Here is a 24,350-nt window from a genome sequence, read left to right on the forward strand (position 1 = left end):
TCCCAATGGAAAGCCCAGGTTTTCAGACATTCTTAAGGGTAGTAAAATTGTTTTATCATAATTAGTAATATTTTATTCTCTTATTGCTTACTCAATTGCAGGTCACAGATATGATGCAAAAGGCATTGTTCGATTTTTTAAAACACAGATTCGAAGGGCGGTGAGTATTTCAGAATTCTGGGTTTTGTGGATTTTTGTTGTGAAGATGATGAAACCTGGGTGGGACAGGCATGTGATCCCAAGAGGAAACTCACTTCTGAAGTCTCCGTGGTGACAGGAAGCAAGTTCCGTGCAGTTCGATCGGCTTCAGTCAGTATTTGTCCTATTTGCTTGGCACCTCCTCAGCTCTCTGTTCTTACACCTGCATCCGTAAGCTGAACTTGGCCAAACCCCTGCTGACGAATCTCACCCTAAATTCATGATCAGCTGGCCCTCAACGCTGCCCAGAAATCATACCCTGTATGCCTCTTCCATGCACTTCTCTACTCTTCTAAAAGGCTTTCACACCACTTCCTCTGTCATCAAACCCTTCTCCTCTCGAGCTCTCCCGGGAATTTGCTTCCTATTTCATTGAGAAAACAGAGGCGAACAGAGGAGACGGTCCAAGCTATCCCACCACATACCTATCCCCCCTTGTGTATTTGCCTGAATGCTCCGCCTTTTCTCCTGTTACTGTGAGCAATGACCCCTACCTGGGTGCTAGGTCCCAGTTCCCCATCCCCACACCAACACAGCTATCACAGCCCTTCCCTCTCTCCTCGGCAGTATTTCTCCTTCTAATGGAAACACCATCAGCACATAAAAATGGAGTTGTTACCCCTTTGGCAAAATTTGACCTCATATGCCCCTCTAGCTGTCCCGTTTTCCTTCTTTTCTTTATAGCAACTCTCCTTGAACAAGTTGTGTGTACTTTCTCTCTCCTGAGTCTCTTGAACCTACTCCAGTTACCTCCCCATCACTTACCCCAAACTAGTCACGTCAGATCACCAGTGACCTTCACGTTGATGAGGGGATCCTCAGCCCTCCTCCTAATCAACATGGCGGACTACTCCATCCTCTTTTAAATACTTCATCTGCTTGGTTTCTAGAGCCACGCTTTTCTGGGTTTCTTCTGTCTGACTAGCAGCTCCGTTGTCTCCTTGGCTGGCTCTTCCTCATCAGCTTGACATCTTGGAGAGCCCAGGGCTGTCCTCTGTCTTCTCTCCTCTATCCACACTCCCTCCTTTGGTGATTCCATTCGATGTCGGACTTTTAAACAGCATTTCTTTGCTGGTCTCTCCTCTGAATCTCAGACCCATACGTCCTACTGTCTGTGCAACATCATCACTGAGGTGTCTGACACTGAGGTGTCTCATGGACTTCTCAAGTTTGACCTTCCAACTCCCCCCATCCCTGACCTGCCCCTTTCCGTCTTCCACCTTTCCATCCATACCTCTTCGTCTCTCAGTCCAAGACCTTCCGCCCTGGAACATGGACTCGTCCTTGACTGTTCTTTTCCCCTTACGTTCCACATGCAAATGCTGTTGTCTGTCTCTTCAAAATATATCAAGAATCTCCCCACTTCTCACGCATCCTCTGCTATCCATTTGGTCTGAGACACCATCGTCTCCTCCCGAGATTAGTGCAGTAAATAGCTTCCTAACTTGTATCCTTGCTTCGAGCTTTGCTTCCTTCAAGTCTGCTCTCAATTCACGACCCTGTCACACTGTGAGCTGGATCTCATCACTCCCTTGTTCGGATCCGTCAGGTGGCTTCTCTTCCCCTCAGTGAAAATCAAAGTCCTTCCGGTGGCCTGCACGGCCCTGTGTGGTCTGACCATCCACATCCCCACCCGCTCCTTCTCTTTGACTGCATCTCGTACTCCACTTCCCTTTGCTCATGCTCTTCCTGCCTCTCACTTCCTTGCTGTCCTATGAGTGTTCCAGACAGTAGATGCATGCCCGCCTCGGGGCCTTCGCACTTGCAGCCCCTGTGCTAGGAACTTTCCCTCAGATATTCTCCTTGGTATATGTGCGCGCGCACACACACACAAGCACACGTTCTCTCTTCCTTCCCTGACTTTTTCCCCGTAACTGTTTCATGAGTTTTATTTATTCATTTCCTTTGTTGTCATTCTCCCACAGTTAGAATATAAGCTCCACGAGGGCAAGGGTTTTAGTCTGTTTTGTGAACGGTGGTCAGTTCTCAAGGCCTAGAACAGTCCTCAGCGTGAACAATGAATGGATGGGTGTTGAAAACACGTCTGCTGGAGGGATGCAGAGATGTGGAAGCCATTCACCGTGTCTGCCTGTGAGGAGCTCGTGTGTGAACCCTACACTGAGACCTTGAGCAGTAAAATATCAAGTGAATGAAAAGACACTGACTTAGGGATGCCAGCATCCAGGAAGGGTTTTTAAATGGTACCTAAGATTTTACCAGTGAGTTAGGAGGAGAAGGGCATGTCCAGTAGAGGGTCTAAAGTGTGTGCAGGCATGAAGGTGCATCCTGGACGCCACCTAGAGGTCTTCAGGTGAAGTCCCTAGGGTAGGGGGTGACCGGTAACAAAGCCGGGCCCATCTTTAGTGTGTCGTGTTAATCAGCTTGGACTTAATCCAGCCCTTTCCCTCTCCATGCCTTCAGCAGATACTTCTTGAGCATATTCTATGAGCCAAGCATCGTGAGACGCAAAATCAGACGACAGCCTTGGCTTCGTGGAGTTTACTTAGGGTCTATTGAAAGGAAGCCTTGAATCGAATAACCAGTGGGCACCATAGTAAAGGTTAAGCCAACTTCTGAAGCACCAAAGATAGGACTGGAGTCTAACATGGAAACTTCCAAATTTAAACTAAGAATAGCTTAGCAGGGACCTGGGAGCACAGGGAGCGAGGGTATACTTCTGTATTTTTAATGAGACAAGTTGGGTGCCTCTCTTCTCCGCATTCCCTTTCTTCTCCAACCTGACAGTTACAAGGACAGTAGATGGAATCTGTAGGTTGCACTGTTCTTTTAGATTTCTCAGTTGAATACTCCCTTCCTTGACCACACAGGCTCCTACACGTGTTTCTGATTTATATTGACTTCTGGTCATGAGGTAGGAGATAGACAGGCCCCAGGCTGAGCAGCTGCAATTGGTCGCCCGCTGCCCTTTGACAGACCAAAGAGGGGCACAAGCAAGATGACTGGCCAGAGACAACCCAGAAAACTGCCCCCATATAAGCGACCTCAGGCACCCCAGTTGCACACAGCTCACGGCCAGTTTGCCCGTGTGCTCTTCCACACGTACTTTGCTTCTAATAAACACTGTCTCTTTGCTGAATTCTTCCTTCAGAGAAGACAAGGACCAAAGTCCTTCTTCCAGCTGTTCCACAGTGGGAGTCAGGAGGGGAGGCGGGCAAAGAGGGCAACTTTTATAGCAGGATAAGTATTGTTAGTCATCAAGCAAAGGACTGACAGAGATAGAAAACAAAAAGTAGTATCTATGTTTCAAGAAAAAAATAGAATCTATGTTTCAATAAAAGACTTTAGAATCAAAGTCTGCCTACCCAAATGCTCCTAATTGGATACTTTGGTTTTTCATAACTTTATGAACTATAATTTATTTCAGGCCAGGAAACACAGCTTGGTCCTTGGCTTGATCCAAGGCCATCAGGCTCTGGCCACGTATAAAAGGCATACCTCTAATCGGGCCCATGTAGAGCCTTCCCCTCTTTATTCTTGACTTTGTCATCTATCACCATTTGGAATTGTCTACACGAGCGTGCTGACCCAGAAAATTCTGCTCGAATAGGCACTTGCTTTCCGTGCCTGAGTTAGCCCACTGCCCTTTTCTAAATGCCAAAGATGGGGAGGTGAGGTGGGGTGTCCTGACTTACCACTTCTATTTCAACCTAAGTTTTGAACTTGGAAGATAGATTCCAGCCATAGGGTGTATCTTGGACCCATGTTCTAAAGTATCAGCCATCCAGATTGAGTTCATTTAAGAAACAAACAAAGGCAATATCTCAATGTTGTATCCGTCTTCTGTTTCTGGCCAGAAGTAAGTTCCATATGGCTTTATGGGTGGATCTGCCCTGGCTCATCTGAACTCATAAAACTGGGGTTCAACACTCTAGACACACTGTGATCACCAAATAAACATCCTCAAAGGAAGCAACAGGGTCCATAAGGGAGAATTTCTAAAAGCCGTGCAAAACTTTAACTCCTTTACTCAAGGCAAGACACGCAGAGTTACTGAATCATTCGGTGTCTGCTTTTGGTCACCAGACAGCAGCAGAGGGTGGAAATTCATCCCAGGTATCAGGTGTGTCTAATTCTAAATAGACCTGTAATTCTAGAAGGGAAAAGTGAATGACTCCTGAATTATCTATTAAATAAACAACATTTATTTTTTTTTTAAAAATGTAAAGCCCAAGAGGGAGAAAATAGGAAAGGAAGGGCTGAGGATGAAAAGATTCTTGACAGGAATTCTTTTCCGTCTGAAACCCGGTTAGGTTCGTTTGTGGAAGCCCTGGAGGGTTGTCAGGACCATGGTCCTGGTTGTTAAAATAGCATTAAGTGTGTCAGGTCGAAGAAGAGATGATGAATCGTTATCCTTTCTGTTATGTGCAGTAGAGGAGCCCATTTACAGTCGGATCCACCCTAAACAACTGTGTCATCCCGTGAACAAAGCAATCTTCCTGTTCACCTAGTAGCACGACAGGTAAATTAACAAGAAAGTCGGGGGCGAGAAGGAAAGCCACCATCAGTGATGAATTCGGTTGTCCTCTCCAGTGATTCTGAACATGTCAGCTCTCGACACAGAAGCGTTCAGAATGCATACTGAATTCTGTAGGGATGGGTCCGTGACCTTGTGTGAAGGAATCTTCCTGGAAATCAGTCATCCTGGAAAATATTACATCACTTTGTCAGGTGGGAAATGTACTTAGACGTGAGACAGCTTCTTCTAAACCGGTGGTTATCTACCCTGGCTGCATATTAGAAGCATCTGCAGAGGTTTAAAAACAAAAACAAACAAAAAACCCACCACAGACTTACATCCCACCTGTGACTAAGCGAAACCCAGTGTCTAGGATGGGACTTCGTGTAACTGTAAAGTCTTTCCTGGCGACCTCGATACACCGTGAGGGTTGAGGACTGCTCCTCTACACTGAATTGTCCCCAGAATTTGGCCCTTAGGACTCTCAAGGTCTGTTTTTTTTGGCGGAACCTCTAGTAATGACTTAAGGAGTTGCAATAGAACCGTGGCTGTCTTCCACAGCCTACAGAGCGAACCACGTAAGCAGTCTGGTTTCACTTGGGAATGCCTTGGGAAGTCATAATGAAACTAAATATGTGTAAGTTGATGTGTTTAGTATCTCTTTTCTGGTTATCGTTTTTTCCACGTTCAGTAATCCTGTCATCAAAGTACAAAACGCTTAATCAAGTAGACTTACTTTTTGTAAATAGGAGTCCCGCTCCGTGATAAAAAGGAATGAACTATCGATACAACATCGTGGACGAATCTCAGATCCATTATGCAAAGTGCAAGAGGCTCAGCTCAAAAGGCTACGGTGATGCTCTGGAAAAGGCAAAACCATAGGGATGGAAAACAGCTCCGTGGTTGACAGGGGTGGGGTGGGGCAGGCGATGGAACTGTCCTGCGTCATGAATGTGATGGTGGATACAGGACATTATGAATTGGCCCCAATTCAGGGATGTGTACACAGTAAAGGATGGATTTTACAGTATATAGATCAAGAGATCGTTTCCTTTTTTTTCTTTTTTTTTGCAAAAGCCAGTGATTCCCTTTCCACACTTTACTGAATGTCCTGCTCTCAGAGGGCAACTAGTTTTAACTCTTTTAACTGGATCTCTTGGTATTTATTCCTTGCCTCTAAATCGTGTGCTTCATTTGCTGCTTGAGTTTTCACTGCTAGGCATTATCTCTGGGCTTCCTGCCGTGAAGACTGTTTAGCGCTCTCGTGCATATTCCTCCTTTCGCTCTCACATACACGCACCTGCATCCGTCTCATCCTCCAGTCTCCCAACAGTTAAAGCATAATTTTGGCTGGTCCCGTATACTGGATGCATGATGACCATGTAAATACAATTTCAGTGAGCCATGTTGTATACTCACATTACTTTTTTCTTGTGTGTTTTCTTTGTGGTTTCTGTGCGATTAATAATTTTGCTTTTTACACGTGCTCAATTTTCTATATAGTGGGCACCAGTCAAGCCCCACATTCTCCCCTGGTTGTCTCAAGTTCCTCGCGATATATTCATACACATCCGATAGTCCCTCAGCTGTGCCTTTTTGAACCTTCTCTCCAGGAACGTTCTGCCCTGCTTGGGTCTGGATGGTGTGTCTCTGTGCTGAGTGCACATTTGTCATTCGGAGACATCTCATTCTCCTTGGGATGCCTTTCACCTTCTTTTGGGGTGTGAACCCCTTTTTCCTAGATCACTTGATCTCTTTCAAGGCTTATACCCATCGTTTCTGTCAAAAACATCCTCCAACAGTTTCCTTAGAAAGAGGACATTAAAACTTTTTGAGACCCTGAATGTCTTAAAGTGCCTTTGATCAACCTTCCCATTTAATTGATAGTTAAAATAGTTATGGAATTCTGATTAGAAAATTTTCCCCCAGAATTTTCAAGGATTCTTGCTCCATTGCTTTCTGTCTTCCATTGTTGCTGTGTTTTTTGTTTTGTTTTGTTTTCAGGTTTAATATTTTTTTATTGCAGTTGATTTACAGTGTTGTGTTAATTATTTTTGCTGTTGAGAAGCACAAGCATTTCCATTCCTGAACCTTTGTATGGGACCTGCCTTTTCCTCTGGAAGCTTTTAGGTTTTTCTTTGTCCCCAGCGTCATGAAATTTATAAGAATATGTCTGGATGAGGAAGTTTCATCCTTTGTGCTGGACTCCCCCTTTCCATTTGGAAAATCAAACTCTTAATTCTAGATTTTTAATTTTTTTTTACTTCTCTTGCGTTTTCTTTATTGTCTCTTTTCAGTAACTCTTGTTATTTGGAAGTTAAACCTCCTGGGTAATTCTCTAGTTTTTATGCCTTTCTTCTCTGATTTTCCATCGGTTTGTCTTTTCTGTTTTACTCTTTAGCAGATTTCCTTAACTTTGTCTTCTAAGCCCCTCTTTTGAATTTTCATTTCTACTGTTATATTTTTAGTTTCCAAAAACTCTTTCTTAGTCTGAGTCTTTATATAGAAGTTTGTTCTGGTTTTGTAGATATAATCATCTCATAGCTTTCAACTTTAGGTGTTAGTCATAGTTGATTTTTTTCTGTTTGTTTTGGTCTTTCATGTTAGAAGTTTCCCTAAGATGCCCAAGGAACACTGCTGTGCTCAAATTTAAGAACAGGGCATCAAAGGAAATTCTGTGCTGATAGGTACAGCTTGTCCCCTTTGGGTCTCCCTGTAGGACAGCCTCACTGGACGATCTTCATAGGAAACCACCAAAGTCCTGATCTTTGGGTCTTTTCTGTTTGGTGGTCAGATTCCCCAGAGAAGAATCTTCCATTCTTGACACCTGGAGGATATAAACTTGGCTACCAAAATTCTAGGATGAGGAAGAGGGCTAGGGGCTCAACATTTAGCATCCTTTCTTCTTTCTGTCCCTGCTCTATGTGGCATCCCCTGGTCAGATGCCCTCTGTTTTGTTGCCTAGAGAGACTAAACTTATGGTCTCACACCACACGGGAAAAGGATGGCCACCTTGTGGCTTGATGTAGTGGAGGGGAGGTGGAGGGATCTAACTGTGAAACAGACTTCTAACCAAATCTCTTGTTTTTAGTCCCCCCTTCACCACCTTCTTCAGAGGTTTTGTGAGTCCTCTCTTTTGCTCCGCACTTTCCCTACTGCTGGCTTGTTTATTCGGCTAAGTCTCCAGTCTAAGTCATCTACTCTTTCCAGCTCCCAGATTTTGTTGCTCTCATTTTGAGCCTGTCTAAAATGACCCCCACAATTCATGACTGTCTGTCACAGCACCCCCTGTGTCCTCTTCAGAACAGCCATCTTAACCTGTAATCATTTTATTAATTTCTTTTCTTATTTATGACCCATATCTGCTACTAGACTCTCAGCACTGAGGAAGACCTTGTTTGTCTTGTTCTTATTTATTCCTCATGGCTATCACAGCACCATACTGTGGGAGGGATTATAGCACAGGGCCTAAGAATATAGGCTCTCAGTAGTTCTGGGTTCAAATCCCAGCTTCACCACTTTTCATAAATATATAGCCATGGAGAAACAATCTACCTATGGGTCACTTTTTTTTCATCAGCAAACGTGGGAGGATATCCTCTCTGCTGAAGTTTTTGGAATGATAGGGCTCTTCTGGTGGTGCAGTGGTTAAGAATCCGCCTGCCAATGTAGGAGACATGGGTTCAATCCCTGGCCCGGGAAGATCCCACATGCCGCGGAGCAACTAAGCCCATGCACCACAACTACTGAGCCTGCGCTCTAGAGCCCGCGAGCCACAACTACTGAGCCCGCATGCCACAACTCCTGAAGCCCACGTGCCTAGAACCCATGCTCCGCAACAAGAGAAGCCACGACAATGAGAAGCCCGCACACCGCAACGAAGAGTAGCCCCCGCTCACTGCAACTAGAGAAAGCCCGCGCACTGCAACGAAGACCCAAGGCAGCCAAAAATAAAAACAGATAAATAAATAATTTTTTAACAAAGTTAAATAGATAAAGTTTTGGAGTGATTTAATGAGGTGGTCTGGGTAATGAGGTAATGCGGGGTGCATGCCTGGCACTTCATAAGCAACCAGCAGATGCTAAGTCAGGTAGGTGCAGGATTTTCAAAAAATGAATGATTAAGTGCCCCAGCATTTTTTGGGTTGAAAATACGGTCACTGTGTATGTATATGTGTGTGTGTGTGTATAAAATACTTGGATGAGTTTGGGGCATGCACTTCTGTCCCCCTTTATTCAATGAATAACCTCAGAGCCCTCTTGCTTTTTCCCCAACAGGATTTCCATCACAAGGGTCACCGCTGACATCTCGCTGGCCAAACGCTCTGTCTTGAACAATCCCAGTAAACACGCCATAATAGAAAGATCCAACACAAGGTCAAGTTTAGGTAAGTGTGTGCGTCGCCAGTGAGCTGAAGCCATTTAAACCCTTCTCTCCTGAGGCTGCTGGTGAGCAGGTCTAACTAGATGATAATTCCATGTGTCGTAGCGCAGAGACACTACAGACACGTGTCACCAGTAGCCACTGCTGCCGTCTTCGTGATTTCATGGTATGGAAGGATTTGTTTTGAAAGTTTTGAGTTAAAAATTCCACAGGCTGTCAGCGTGAATGTTTTGGCTGTGGTCTGTTTTCACGAACAGGAGCCCTGGTGTCTGCAGACTCTAAAAACTCTTGGCTTTGCATCATTGTTACCACAAGCAATGTCATCAGCCTCTTTAAGGCCCAGTTTCTGGTACCGAACCAAACTTGGGTCCCCTCGCCTGCATGCAGTGAAGCCAGTCTACTGACGCCAGGTTGAGGTGAAGGAAAGTACCGCATTTATTGCAGGATGCCAAACAAGGAGAACGGGCAGCTCATGCTCAAAAGATCCGAGCTCCCCAATGGCTTCCAGGGAGGGGGCTTTAAAGGCAGTGTGAGGGAGGGGGCCCTAGGGTGTGTGATCGGCTCATGCACAATTCTTGGATTGGTTGGCATCAAGCTTCAAGCACCATCAACCTTCTGGTTTCAGCCTTCTCATTCTTGCTGTCAGCAGTTTTCATCCGGAGGGGGTCTGCTTCCTTAAAAACAACTAAGGGATGTGTGTCAGGCCTTTATCTCTATTTTTCAGGGAACTGGGAGTTTGATGACTCTGTGGTGGATTTATAGTCTAAATTGTTACCAGTTTTCCAGCCTAACAGCTGTCCTTTGTTTTTACATCTTGACATTCCTAATGATTAACTCTTGAGCCAGCCTTTAGAGACTCAAGGGAGGCCTGGAGACTGAAGCAAAAGCCTTTGACTTCAAAGGACAGGTACATGGGGCTTGTATACGGTGTCATTTCTTCATCTAAACAGCAAAAGAGAGAGAGTAGTAACTGTAGGATTATTAGAAGGATTAAACATAGTATGACTTCCATAAATAATGGCTATGATCCCAAATCCCTTAATACTTGAATTATATCAAGAATTATAATTGTATAATATTGATAGCCATATTTTTGTTTCATTTGTAAAAACAATTTGGAGATTTCAGTTAACGTGTCTACAGGGTTGCGTTTGAACGCTGTGCGTTATCGCGCACTGATTTGATCAAGTGAAAGAGCTTTGGCAACTATTTCACCCGTTTGGCACCTGCTTGAAGTTTTAGGTTAATCGCTGTTACACATGTAACTTACTGGGCATTAGGTTTCTATTCTTATAAATTTTTTCATGGTTGTGTGAGATCTTTGATCTTTGAGAGACTGGCTTTTAACGTCAAACTTTTTAGTTAACTCTGAAGTATATTGTATAAAAAATAGAGAAACTGTTGAAAACAATAACCCTTATCTGTGATGAGTATAATACCTTATAGAACCCAATTTGTTCCCCCAGCAGTCCCTCATTAACTCAACTTCAGTCATCAAGCTTTAGAAGCATATTTGGGGGATGGAATCCTACATTTTGTTTAGAGTGATCTCCTGTCCTTATCGTCTGTGACCCTTAAAACTCTTTGTGTACATTTTTGATGCTCACAGTAATCGTTACAAAATGCTCGTTCCATTGTTTCAACTGATGAACGAAGTCAGGTAATTTGTTTAGACCCATCGTTTGAATCAATGGCGTCACAGTTTCGTGTCGGTTGCCAAGGCTTTTGTGAAACTACCAACTATATATTACTGTTCAAGACTCTTGCACTCCATAGAGTGAGCATACACTGGACAGTGACTGTCAAAGTCAGGGAACAAAAAAGATGAAGGAGCTTGTAGCAATGAGGCCAATAAGTTGTCAGCTCATTGAAATGGAGGGTGACTGAGAAAGCTGTTCGTGCACTGCACTGCTTGGTGAAGACCTAAGGCTGCAGGGAGGCGTATCCACCAAGAACAGCTTCTCCAAGGAGCGAAGCCCGAGCTGAGACCTAAAACGGGATAGGGTTTAGCCAAGGAAAAAGGGCGAAAGAGTGAAGGGTATGATAGGGATTTCAAGAGCCACAGAGGCTTCTAGAAAACATACGTGCTTTACTTTGATGGAGTGTATGGTTTAAAAAAGAGAGAGGTGGGAGATGACACCAGAGAGATAAAGGGCGGAGACGGGGGCGGATATTAAGGAATTTGGGGCTCATCCTTAAGGCTCGACGGAACCATGACTAGATTTTAGGCATGTATTCATCCACTGATGAACACTTGAGAACCACCCATGTGCTGGGCATCAGTGTAAGGGCCGGGGACACAGACGTGAAGGACAGCACATCCTCACACTCATACAGCTCTCGTTCCACAGCGGAGGTGTGGACAGAAGCTAATAGAAGTAGCTGTAGACAGATAACAGTTAGAGCTAGTCAGTTAGTGGTTGGTGAGTCCTGGTAGAAGCAGCAGGTAGAAAGTCAGCTGAGGAGGAGAGTGGGACCTTATATGGGGAGTCAGGCGAGGCCTCCCTGAGAAGGTACCATTTTAGCAGAATCTTCTGTGTTGTGAATTCTTTACCCTTGCAGCTGCCTGAGAAAAGAGAGAAGTTCTGGGCAGAGGGCGCGATAGGTGCCAAGGCCCCGAGGTGGGATGCCAGTCTGGAAAGGTCAAATACGGTATGGTTCCATGTATATGATGTCCTAGAAAAGCCAAAACTCTAGTGACAAACAGCTGTGGTTACCTGGGGGGGAGGGTGTGAGCACAAAGGAATAGCAGTTTGGGGAGCGATGGAATTGGAGGTTACACAAATGTTTACTCGTGCGAAAATCCATATAGCTGGATACCCCTCAAAAAGTCAATTTCACTGCACATTTTTTTTTTTTTTTGGGTCATGCCGTGCGGCTTGTGGGATCTTAGTTCCCCCACCAGGGACTGAACCCGGGCCCTTGGCAGTGAGAACGCAGGCACCTAACCACTGGACCGCCAGAGAGTTCCCCACTGCACATTAATTTTAAAATTAACATCAAAACATACTTAAAGCTGCTTCTATAGAATTGTGAGAAATGAGCATTGTAAGAAAAGCAGTTGGAGAAGAAGATTCACTTTTCCCTATCCCCTGCCAGCTTCTCAGTGTTTTGGTGCTATCATCTGGGGTTTTTCCTAAATTATGGATTTTTTTCCATAATTAATTTAATTCCATTTAAAAATTTAAATGCCATAAAATACCCTGCCCTGACCCACAGAGTCCCTTCAGTGGCCTCGACCTCTCTCTCTGTCCCCACCACCCGGCTGAACACAGCCCCCCAAAATCTAAGTTTTCCAAACTTAGTGTCCCCATTTCAGTCACTATTATTCACTCTCCAGCTGGCTCCAAATTTGTTTATAAAGAAGTTACCAGTAACCTCCCTGTCACTAGTCCAGTGGACATACTGCAGTCTGTTTTACGTGACGTTGCAGTGACATTTGGAGGACATCTGTCCCCCTCTCCTTGAAGCACCCCTCCCCTTGGATTCCTCAACAGCACCGATTCTGGCCCTCCTGCCTTTCCTTTTTTTGCAGGCTTATGCTCTGTGGCTTTTGAATGTGAGTTCTTTTTTTTTTTTTTAATTTTATTGACGTGGAGTTGATTTACAGTGTTAATTTTGCTGTTCAGAAAGTGACTCAGTTATACATATATACTTTTTTTCATATTTCCATTATAATTTTTCACAGGATATTGAATATAGTTCCCTGTGCTACACAGTAGGACCTTGTTGTTTATCCATCCCATATATACCAGTTAGTTTGCAGCTGCTCATCCCACACTCCCGTTCCTTCCCTCCCCCACCCCCCTCCCCCTCAGTAACCACAGTCTGTTCTCTATGGCTGTGAGTCTGTTTCTGTTTCGTAGATAAGTTCATTTGCGTCGTACGTTAGATTCCCATAGAAGTGATATCGTATGGTCTCTGTCTTTCTCTTTTGGACTGACTTCACTCACTGTGATAATGCCTAGGTCCATCCATGTTGCTGCAGATGGCGTTATTGCATTCTTTTTAATGGCTGAGTCATATGTATATATACATACAGACCACATCTTCTTTAGACTGTGAGGGGTTCTTAACTGTCCCCCTCGGGTCCTCTCTCTGGTCCCTCTCTCTCAGCAAAACTATTCATACCGATCGCTCCAGTTACTTCCTATATGCAGAGAGCTCACAGTTTGTACCCCAAGCTGGACAGTGCCTTTCCACTCCAGAGTTACACATCCTACTTGACGGGGTTGCCTTGTGTATTCCTCAAACTTAGCACATGCTAAAGAGAATTTATCAGCTTTCCTGTATTCTGATAATTTCCCAGGGTTTCTTATCTGAGTCCTAACAGTCAGGATACTCATCTCCGTTTGGAGAACCAGGAGACTCTGTGGCCCTCTTGATACGTGAGCACCCGCACTTCCTTCCCCAGCACATCTCCAGGTCTTGTCAGTTTCACCTCATGAATTTCTGTCCCATCTGTCTCATCACATGCAGTGTTTACACCACTGCTCCATTCCAAGGGCCCCGAGGCACCGTGAGTACTTCACACCTATTTTGACCTGGATCCCTTAGTTCTTCATGCCACAGCCAAAGAAATCTTTTCAAAGAGCAGATCTGTTCCGGACACATCCCTGCTTCAAACTGTAAATGTCTCTGCATTGTTCTTGGACGACAGCAGAACTCCTCGATCTGGACCTGGACCCCGGGTGTCGACAGCTCTTAGCCTCACCTCACACTGCTCTGCCTCACTCCTTCCACTTCACGCATGCCGTCTGCACTCGCCTTCCACGGCTGCAGTAACAAAATCATACACACCAGGAGGCGGAAACAAACTTATTTCTCACATTTCTAGAGGCTGGAAGTTCAAGATCAAGGGGTCAGCAGGTCTGTTTCTCCTGAGGCCTCTCTCCTTGGCTTGCCAACGGCCACCCTCTCGCTGTGTCCTCACATGACCTCTCCTGTCTGCACCTCCCTGGTGTTTCTCTCTCTCTCTCTCGTCTTACGAGGACACCAGTCATACTGATGTAGCCTGCCCTATCCTACTGGCCTCATTTTCTTTGAAGGCCCTGTGGCCAAATACAGTCACATGGATGCGAGCCCACCTGTAGGACCACATTTAACTTTACCTCTTGAAAGGCTCTATCACCAAATAGGGTTCCATTCTGAGGTACTGGGGGTTGGGACTTCAACACAGGAAATTTGGTGGGAGGGGAGACACACAATTCAATCCATAACATTGCCTTTCACTCAGTCCTTTGTCTGCCGCGGAGCCTTTGCACCTGCCGTTCCCTCCTCACCTGACTCCCCCTTTGAATCACGGGAAGGGCCGCCATGTTACCCTCACTGCGTGAGTGCATCGTTGATGCCTGTCTCCCCCACTCGAAGATAAGCCCTGTGAGCTCAGAGATTGGGTCTCTTTTGGCTCATTACTGCTTCCCCGGTACACCCCACACTGACTGGCGCGAAGTAGGTGCTTAGTAAGAATATATGGGCTAAGTGGGTAGTCACACCTTGACACTGAACCTCTCCCCAAACGCGCCACACCTTGATTTTCTGTCCTCTGTGTTTATGCAGACTTGGAAAATGGCTTTGCATTCACTGTTTGTTGTACATCACAAATCTGTATTTTCTCCAGGGAAAACAAGTTATCGTGGTATTCTTTTAAGCTGTAGTTGTGCTGACATTAAGGATATATTAAAGTTGGGGGGGGGGGAGAGAATTATTGCTGCTATATTGCCCCATAAGAGGATAAACTGTCTGTATTAAAGTATCAACACTCCAATCTTTGCTTTTATTGAAGTCAGTTTTTCTTACCCTTTAAACCAGTTTCTATGTAGCATGTTTTCCTCAGTCTGCACGATGAGTTCTCTGCAATGTTGCTTTATTTTTAAAGAGTATTAGCATTTCAAAGATCTAAGTCAAATTATTTTCCAGTGTTTGTGAACTGCTGGAAGGTGTATGCTGGAGGAAAGGTAAACCAGACACTGAGTTTGGGGGCAGAAACCACTGCTAAGAACTTATTCTTTCAAGCATTACTTATTATCCTGGAAGTTCTTTCAACCCAAGGGCAGGTAGGGGCAAACTGGGGGACTTTATTTTTTGTTTTAATATTTACTTGTTTTGGCTGCCCCAGGTCTTAGTTGCAGCACGCAGGGTCTTAGTTGCAGCATGTGCACTTCTTAGTAGCAGCATGCGAGCTCTGAGTTGTGGCACGTGACCTCTGAGTTGCGGCACGCGGGATCTAGTTCCCCGACCAAGGATGGAACCCAGGCCCCCTGCATTGGGAGCACAGAGTCTTACTGGACCACCAGGGAAGTCCCAGGGAGCTTACTTCAAAAGCATTGTTTTCTTGTATACATTTAGTAAAAAATTAAATTTGAGAAAATTGACCTCAAATTTAATAGACAAGATCAATTATAGCAATTATTTCTTTTATGAAAGGATGAAAGATCCTGTATATTGAAGATATAATTTGATAGGTAAAAATTTGCTTTATACATGAGATTTTAGAAAACTTTCATTGCATAAACAGAAGTATAGTATGTTGCATTTGGAGTTGATTATGCTAATGTACCACTGTGTGACATGAAGAAAAAAAACCTGAAAATTTTGTAGCTTTAAGTACATACTCAGGTTTTGGGAGTGGTACAGGACTTCCTTGCCTGTATGGATGTCTTTATATGGGCTCATAAAACTTCTCACCTTTTTTCTCAGTTGCAATATTGGTCAAGCATCATAATTTAAAATATCTACATTAGCTATGCACATAAATTACATTATAGTCTTAGAAGCAAAAATATTATTTAAATTAAAATAGTAAAGGGCCTGGTAATACAGTTATTTGCCAATTCCAAATCCAAACTTTTAAAACTAATAAACTCAGATACTTATTGCTTTATGAAATAATTCACCTCAGAGTTTCTTTAATCTGCCCAACTTTATACTGTCTGCGAACTGTGGCTTGGTTTTACCCCAAGCAATTTTCCAGGGACAAATCAGTTTAGGAAACTATGCTACATCTTTGCACCCGTTTGTACACAACTGTGCAGTTGTGGGATCTACTTGTGTCACACGATAGCAAAAACTATGTTCCGAAAGTGGGGAAATATCAGCAAATGAGAGTAAAGGAAGTGAAGCTAGATTTAGCCGTGCACGCGGCAACAACTGTAACTGACAGTAGAGGAAGTGAAGCTAGAGTTAGCCGTGCACGCGGCAACAGCTGTAACTGACAGTAAAGGAAGTGAAGCTAGAGTTAGCCGTGCACGCGGCAACAGCTGTAACTGACAGATAACACACAGGGAGCAAGGGAAGGCATTTACTTTGTATATTAGCAACTAGGTGGTAAGATGATAATGTTTACAGCTTGGTAAATGTTTTCAGTGCAATTGAGGAGTCAGCAGAGATAATTTGTTAAAAGTCTGTCTCTTTCACCTTGTCCTGATGGAACTGTTCTGTCTCTAAACTGTGGTGATGGATATAGGAACCTACACATGATAAAACTGCGTAGAGCTCAGTGTACACACACACACACACACACAGATGAGTACATAAAACTGGGGAAATCTGAGTAAGATGGGTGGATTGTATTAATATTAATGTCCTGGTTGTGATATCGCACTACAGTTTTGCAAGATGTTCCCATTGAGGATAACTGGGTAAAGGGCACAGTGTTCTGTTATTTCTTACAACTGCTTGCGAACCTACAGTTATCTCAACAGAAGCATCGATTAAAGGAAAGTTCATCACTTATGTTGGTAGCACCAGGGACTGTGGAACGGGGATGACACACCAGAGAGAGCACCCCTTATTTGGTCCTCAGGTGTGGTCTCCAAATCAACAGCATCATTATCATGGGGGCATTAGTGAAGACTGAACATTCTCAGGCCCCATCCAAACGTATAAAATCAGGAACTCTGGAGGTGGGACCCTACAATCTCTGGTTTAACAAGGCTGCCTGGTGATTCTACCATATGCCAGAGTCTGAGAACTACCGATCTTGTTCAAGCCCATCACTGTTCAGTGAAGGATCTGAGAGCCATAGGAAGTGAAGGGACCTGTGTGGTGTGGGTGAGGCACCTATTAACGAATAAAGCTAAGGCTAGACCCTGGGTGTCCCGACTACCAGTCCAGGATTTTGTCCATTGAGCAGTGTCGTGATGCTAATTACATCTCTGCTTTCTCTGAGGAAGAGAAAAAAATAATTTATGGAGAATGAAGGGCGGATGATAGACTCTAAAACTAGCCTTGCAAATCGATGCGATGTGGAATTTACGGGACTGTTGATCTTTTGAATCTCATTTCTTCCCTCCTCATGACCTATCCATTACCAGCGTAGCTATGTCTGTCTTAATAAATTAGCACTTTTTATTCCACAAGATTGCTCCAATGGCCCAGCTATAGCAATATTTCTACCCAAAGGGAGTTCTTCATCTAAATATATTTTGGCAGTCAAATTCATTATTCATGTTTTTGAAGATTTATTTAATGAATTTTTTTCTACAACAGCTTCTACCTAATACATATATAGTCAATTAAAAAGGCAAAAAAAAAGTTACATTATATATATATTAAATGATTATATTTTTTCTTTGCCTTTTTAATTCATTCTTTCAACACAGTTTTTGAGTGCCAAGCGTGTACCAAGCACTGTACTGACAGAAGGAATGGAAGTAATTATGTACTGTTGCCAGTTTTCTGTCAGTTCACTGCCTGTCGGAAAAGTTTTCAATCATATCATCAAAATACAATGCAATAAATGTTAACAGAGGTAGGCACAAAGCAATACTTGACATTTGTTAAGTATTTACTGTGGGCCAGGCACCACAATAAATACTTTGCATGTTGATTCACTTAGTCCCTCATTTCCATTTTCCAAAAAAGAACACTTAGGGAGCTCCAAGAAATGAAGCCTGTTACCCAAGGATCACACACTCTATGAAATGAGGAAGCCACTTTGGTGCCTGGGACCGGGTGCCCAGAGGCAGACCTCCCTGGGCCTGCGGAAAGGAAAAGAGGCTTAGAGAGGGCTTTACAGATTTCTCTTTTTTAGGATAAGTAAGGAACTTGTCAAAACTAGAATTCTGTGCTTAGTGATTATGAAATGGCGTTGGAATTACCATTACATCACTGATACCAGAGCCATCGCAAGTCTTATTAATTCTCGACTGACCGCTTGGATGTCGTCCAACGCTAGCTACGAAGTGTAACAACCGCCTCTGTTTTTACAGTATTGTTCAATTATAGAAATGTCTTTCCAAACGAACGCACTTCCCTTCTTTCTCATCTTCCAGAAAACATGATTGTTTCTGAGCTCTGAGTTTTTTTTTTATTTGAAGTACAGTTGATTTAACAATGTTGTGTTAATTTCTGCTGTACAGCAAAGTGACTGAGTTATACATATATGTACATTTTTTATATTCTTTTCCATTACGGTTTATCACAGGATATTGAATACGGTTCCCTGTGCTATAACGGGAGGACCTTGTTGTTGATCCATCCTATATACACTAGTTTGCCTCTGCTAATCCCAAACTCCCAGTCCATCCCTCCCCCACCCCCCTCCCCCTTGGCAACTGAAAGTCTGTTCTGTGAGTCCGTTTCCTAGAAAAGTTCATTTGTGTCATATTTTAGATTCCACATGTAAGTGATATCATATGTATTTGTCTTTATCTTTCTGACTGACTTCACTTAGTATGATCATCTCTAGGTCCATCCATGTTGCTGCAAATGGCATGATTTCATTCTTTTTTATGGCTGAGTAGTATTCCATTGTGTATATGTACCACATCTTTAGCCATTCATCTGTTGATGGGCATTTAGGTTGTTTCCATGTCTTGGCTATTGTTGAGTAGTGCTGCTATGTACATAGAGGTGCATGTCTCTTTTTGAATTATAGTCTTGTCTGTGTTTATGCCCAGGAGTGGGACTGCAGGATCATATGGCAACTCTATTTTTAGCTTTTTGAGGAACCTCCATACTGTGTTCCATAGTATCAGCACCAGTTTTAATTCAACGGCTGTTAAGTGATTGGGATTTGGACAGGTCAATAAGGCTTTTCGGTTTCAGAAATGAACGTCAGCTGTCTTTGACATTTCTTTTTTGAAATAAGTTCTAAGCAGGATGTACTCTGTCAAAGAAAAACCACTAGTACAGATACATTTCTTTTTGAAGCATCATTTTTACTTGGAAGTTAAAAGTATTTTCTTCAGAATTTATTGGTCATCTTTTTTTAAGGTTTACTTACTAATATGTTGCACTGGGATTCTGAAAAAAATCTCCTTTAAATTTTTAAATATCTCATTTCCCCCCCTTAATTTAAAAAGTGTTAAGATATTTGTGTACGTAAGAATACTAGAAGATATAAATATTTGCATATATATACACATATATACATGATACATATATTAAGCACTTGACATTTGTTGATAAAGTAACTTTGTATACATAATAAGATAATGGATTATTTTCTGTTTATCTGTTACTCAGATTTTATGCAATGAACAAATATTACATTTATAATCTTTTTTTTCATAGTACTCAAACTGCTAAGAAAAAGGAAGTTTTTTTAAGGTGTGGGACTCTGTGTGATTAACCGTTATTATTAACTGAGTACATGGATGAAAATCTTTGTGATCAAATTTCTTTTTTTTTGAGACATACCTGACATACCATTAGATTAGTTTCAGGTATACAACATGACTTGACCCACGTATATATTGTGTTATGATCACAGGAAGTCTAGTTACAAGTTTACGTACAGTTACAAGTTTTTTTCTTGTGAGAAGAACTCCTAAGATCCACTCTCTTAGCAACTTCCAAATATACAATATTAGTAACTATAGTCACCATGCTGTGCGTCACATCCGTGGGACTTATTTGTGCTTTTGACCACCCTCACCCACCCCCCACTTCCCACCTCTGGCTACCCCCAACCTGTTCTTTTACCTATGCTTTTTTTTCTTTTCCGATTCCACATTTCCGTCAAGATTCTATCACTGGATCACGTGGTGGTTCTATTTTTAATTTCTGGAGGAACCTCCACATCATTTTCCATAGTGACAGCACCAGATCACATTCCCACCAACAGTGCAGGAGGGCTCCCTTTTCTCCACATTATCACCACCGTACTTGTTATATTATCTTTTTGATGATAGCCATCCTAACAGGTGTGAGGTGATATCTCATTGGGGTTTTGATTTGCATTTCCCTGATGGTTAGCGATGTTGAGCACCTTTTCATATACCTGTCGGCCATCTGTATGTCGTCTTTGGAAAAATGTCTATTCAGGTCTTCTTCCCATTTGTTCATTGGACTGTTTGGGTTTTTGCTATTAAGCTGTAAGAGTTCTTTATATATTTTGGAAATTAACTCATCCTGTACAAGCACATCTCATTTTATTGTGCTTTTCATTTGATTGCACTTTGCAGATGTTGTTTTTCACAAATTGAAGGTTTGTGGCAGCCCCGCCTTGAGCAGGTCTATTGGCACCATTTTTCTAACATTGCTCGCTTCATGTCTTTGTGTTACATTCTGCTTATTCTCGCAATATTTCAAACTTTTTCATTACATTTGCTACGGTGATCTGGGATCAGTGATCTTCGTTACTACTGTGACTCTCTGAAGGGTCAGATGATGGTTAGCATTTTTCAGCAATCAAGTTTTTGTTAATTAAGGTGTGTACACTGATTTTATAAGACAATGCTTTTGCACACTTAATAGACTACAGTTTAGTGTAAACACAACTTTTATATGCACTGGGAAACCAAAACGTTCACGTGACTTGCTTTATTGTGGTAGTCTGAAAACAGACCTGCAGTATCTCTGACGTATGCCTGTATATGACTTACAAATATTTTCTCCCATTTGGCAGGTTGCCTTTTCATTTTGTTGATGGTTTCCTTTGCTGTGCAGAAGCTTTTTAGTTTGATGTAGTCTCACTTGTTTACTCTGGGTTTTCTTGTGTTTGCTTTTGGTGTCAAATCCAAAAATGCATTGCCAAGACGAATGTCAAAGAGCTTACCACCTTTGTTTTTTTCTAGGAGTTTTATGGTTTTGGGATATACATTTAAGCCTTTAATCCATTTTGTGAGCTGATTTTCGTGTATGGTGTAAGACAGTGGTCCAGTTTCACTCTTTTGCACATGGCTGTCGTTTTCACCCAGCACAGTTTATTGAAGAGACTGTCCCTTTCCCCACTGTATATTCTTGGCTCCTTTGTCATAAATTAATTGGCCATATATGCATGGGTTTACTTCTGGGCTCTTCTAGTCTGTTCCACCGATCTATGGATCTGTTTTTACGCCAGTACCATACTGTTTTATTATAGTTTTGTGATATAGTTTGAAGTCAGGAAGCATGATTCCTCCAGCTTTGTTCTTCTTTCTCAAGATTGCTTTGGCTGTTTGGGGTCTTTTGTGATTCCACACAAAGTTTAGGATTGTTCTGTATCTGTGAAAAATGCCATTAGATTTTTGATAGTAATTGCAATAAATCTGTAGATCACTTGGGTATGGACATTTTGACAATATTAATTCTTCCAATCCATGAGCGTGGAATACCTGTTTTATTTGTGTCTTCAGTTTCTTTCATCGGTGTCCTACAGTTTTCAGAGTACAGGTCTTTCACCTCCTTGGTTTTATTTATTCCTAGGTATTCTTTTTGATGCAATTTGTAAATAATAGTTTTCTTCCTTCCTCTTTCTGGTAGTTCATTATTAGTGTATAGGAACGCAACAGATTTTTGTAAGCTAATTTTGTATCCTGCAACTTTACTGAATTTGTTTATTAGTTCTAACGGTCTTTTGGTGGAGTCTTTTAAGAGTTTTCTGTACATACTATCATGTCATCTACAAACAGTGAGAGTTTTACTTCCTTTCCAATTTATATGCCTTTTGTTTCTTGCCAAATTGCTCTGGCTAGGACTTTCAATACTATGTTGAAAGAAGTGGTGAGAGTGGGCATCCCTGTGTCGTTCCTGATCTTAGAGGAAAAGCTTTCAGCATTTCCATGGAGTGTGGTGCTGGCCGTAGACTAATCAAATTTCTTAATGCTTACCGTAAATATTAACTTAGATCGGAACTTGACTGTTGGGGATCAGTGGCTGTGAAAACATTTATAGGGCACAGAGAAGCAAGGTTATATTGGAAAAAAATTTTAAGGAGCATGAGAAAAGAGAGCAAATAAGAGTGTCAGTAATGTTTTAGAACACTATTATGAATGATTTCTAAAACTGTTGTTTAAGGAAATTCCAATATATATATGAAGTAAAGAATGTTATAGGAAACCTCAGGTACTCATCACCTAGTTTCAACTATCATCTATTCATGGCCAATCCTGTTTCATTTCCAGTCTTCCCCCTGCCTTCCTCTCCTGTCTCTGGATTATTTTGAAGCTAATCCCAGACATCATATGTTATCTGTAAATGTTTCAGTATGTATTTCTAAACATTGAAGACTCTTTTTATTTAAACCATATCACCATTATCGCCAGACCTTAACAGCACATCCCAAATATCAGGTTGCCACTCAGCCATGTATCATTTCCCAGCTGTCATGTATTATACGTATACACACATACATCTTATATATATAAGCATTTATATATAAACATTTTATCCACTTACTTTATGCATTATAAATGTATCAATTACTATTTGTTTGAATCAGAATCCACATAAAGTCCATACATTGCGAATGTTTCCTAGGTTCTTAAATCTCTTAATCTTGTTTTCCATAGATCTTTTTTATTTCCTTGTTTTTTGAAGAAACTGGGTCACTTATTCTGCAGGGTTTTCAGAGAGTGAATTTTGCTAACTGCATTACACGGGCGTAGTTTATATATGTCTGTTCCCTGTATTTCTTATAAACTGATAGATCCAGAAGCTTAACGGGTTTGTTTTTTTCTTTTAGCAAAACTATGTCATGGGTGGTAATGTGACCAAATATTATTTTAAAGCCAGTATCTCAAGTGGTTTGGGCCCTGATTTTAAAGACACCCAGGTTAAATGAAAGGCCTCTAGTCATAACATATTGTGAGGCAGACAATAGTGACTTGCCTTTTCTGGAATAATGTACTAGTTAAAATTATCTCCAGGAATCTTCTGCATGGATGCAAATGCATAAGAGGAATTAAATGGTATTCTGTAGGTCTAGGAATCTCATGGAATTGGCCCTTCATGACTGTGGTGGGCACTGTAAAATACATATTATGCTTTATAGACCTATGATGTCTAATAAAGTACTTTCTGGCTATTTAACTCTTATTTAAATTAAATTTCAAAAATTTATTCATTCATTCACATGTGCTACACTTCAGGAGCTCCACAGGCATATGGGGGTTGTGGCTACCGTACTGGACAGCAGTGGTACAGAAATGGAGAAGCAGATGAAATGCATGAAATTTCTTTGGCATTCAAGTAGATTTTTGGATGTTTATATAGTTTGTATTCCTGTAATGCTGCCTCTAATATATAACCGCCCTTTTAAAGCATGAATGTTGCAGGGTTGTTCTTTTGTTGGTGGAAAATATGAGAAGTGTGTTTTTGGAGAAGTTTGTTGTAACACTCTTAAAATCTCTCCTGTTTTCTGTTGTAGTTCAGCTTGGTAATAAGCATCTCTAGACTCTCAATCATCTCCAGAAGGCATACCAAATAGGTGGCATATAAACACAGAGGAGCCCGTGCAGTGACAGGAAGGCTGGTGATGGGTGCTAGGCTAGCGTGGTCAGAAACACACACAGGGAAGACCTCTCTTCAAGTTTCTATTTCACAACATTTTAATGAAATGACTTCATGGAGTGAAGTTTTATAGCACCAAAAACACGTCAGCACAGAGAGCCAGAAACGTTGACTCTCACAGACATTGTGTTAGATGTCTGGTTGAGAGAGGAATTCCCTAAATGCTAGAGGTATTATGAAGGAACGGCTCTCTCCAAAGGACACCTGTTACCAGCTCTCTTACCTGTAGACAGCAACCTCACCTACCTGAGTACCGTTTTACTTTGTCTCAATCTGGTTTAAAAATGCTGTAAAGTAATCAAACTCTGCTTAACCTTTTACAGCCGAAGTTCAGAGTGAAATTGAAAGGATTTTTGAACTTGCAAGAACATTGCAACTGGTGGTCCTTGATGCAGATACTATTAATCATCCAGCCCAGCTTAGTAAAACCTCTCTGGCCCCTATTATAGTGTATGTCAAGATTTCTTCTCCTAAGGTAAGTAGGGTGGTTACTGTTTGCTCTGTAATGGAACTAGTCTGCTTTCCAATTAGAAACGGGCTGTGTCTTTATCCATCACAAAGGGTCTGAAGAGA

At 42.2% G+C, this 24,350-nt stretch overlaps 1 protein-coding gene across 4 annotated transcripts in view; it reads left to right on the forward strand.

Annotated features, from left to right (window-relative positions):
* CACNB2 (calcium voltage-gated channel auxiliary subunit beta 2) overlaps window positions 1–24,350 on the forward strand; it is a 400,175-nt gene that overhangs the window by 371,217 nt on the left and 4,608 nt on the right. For all 4 annotated transcript variants that reach the window (XM_067704511.1, XM_067704518.1, XM_067704528.1 and 1 more), the window contains 3 exons: window positions 102–160; window positions 8,954–9,063; window positions 24,101–24,252. In XM_067704511.1, the coding sequence (XP_067560612.1) occupies window positions 102–160; window positions 8,954–9,063; window positions 24,101–24,252 (321 nt within the window). The remainder of the gene's footprint in view (window positions 1–101; window positions 161–8,953; window positions 9,064–24,100; window positions 24,253–24,350) is intronic.

The sequence above is a fragment of the Pseudorca crassidens genome, chromosome 1 (assembly GCF_039906515.1).
Source record: "Pseudorca crassidens isolate mPseCra1 chromosome 1, mPseCra1.hap1, whole genome shotgun sequence".
Lineage (NCBI taxonomy): Eukaryota > Metazoa > Chordata > Mammalia > Artiodactyla > Delphinidae > Pseudorca > Pseudorca crassidens.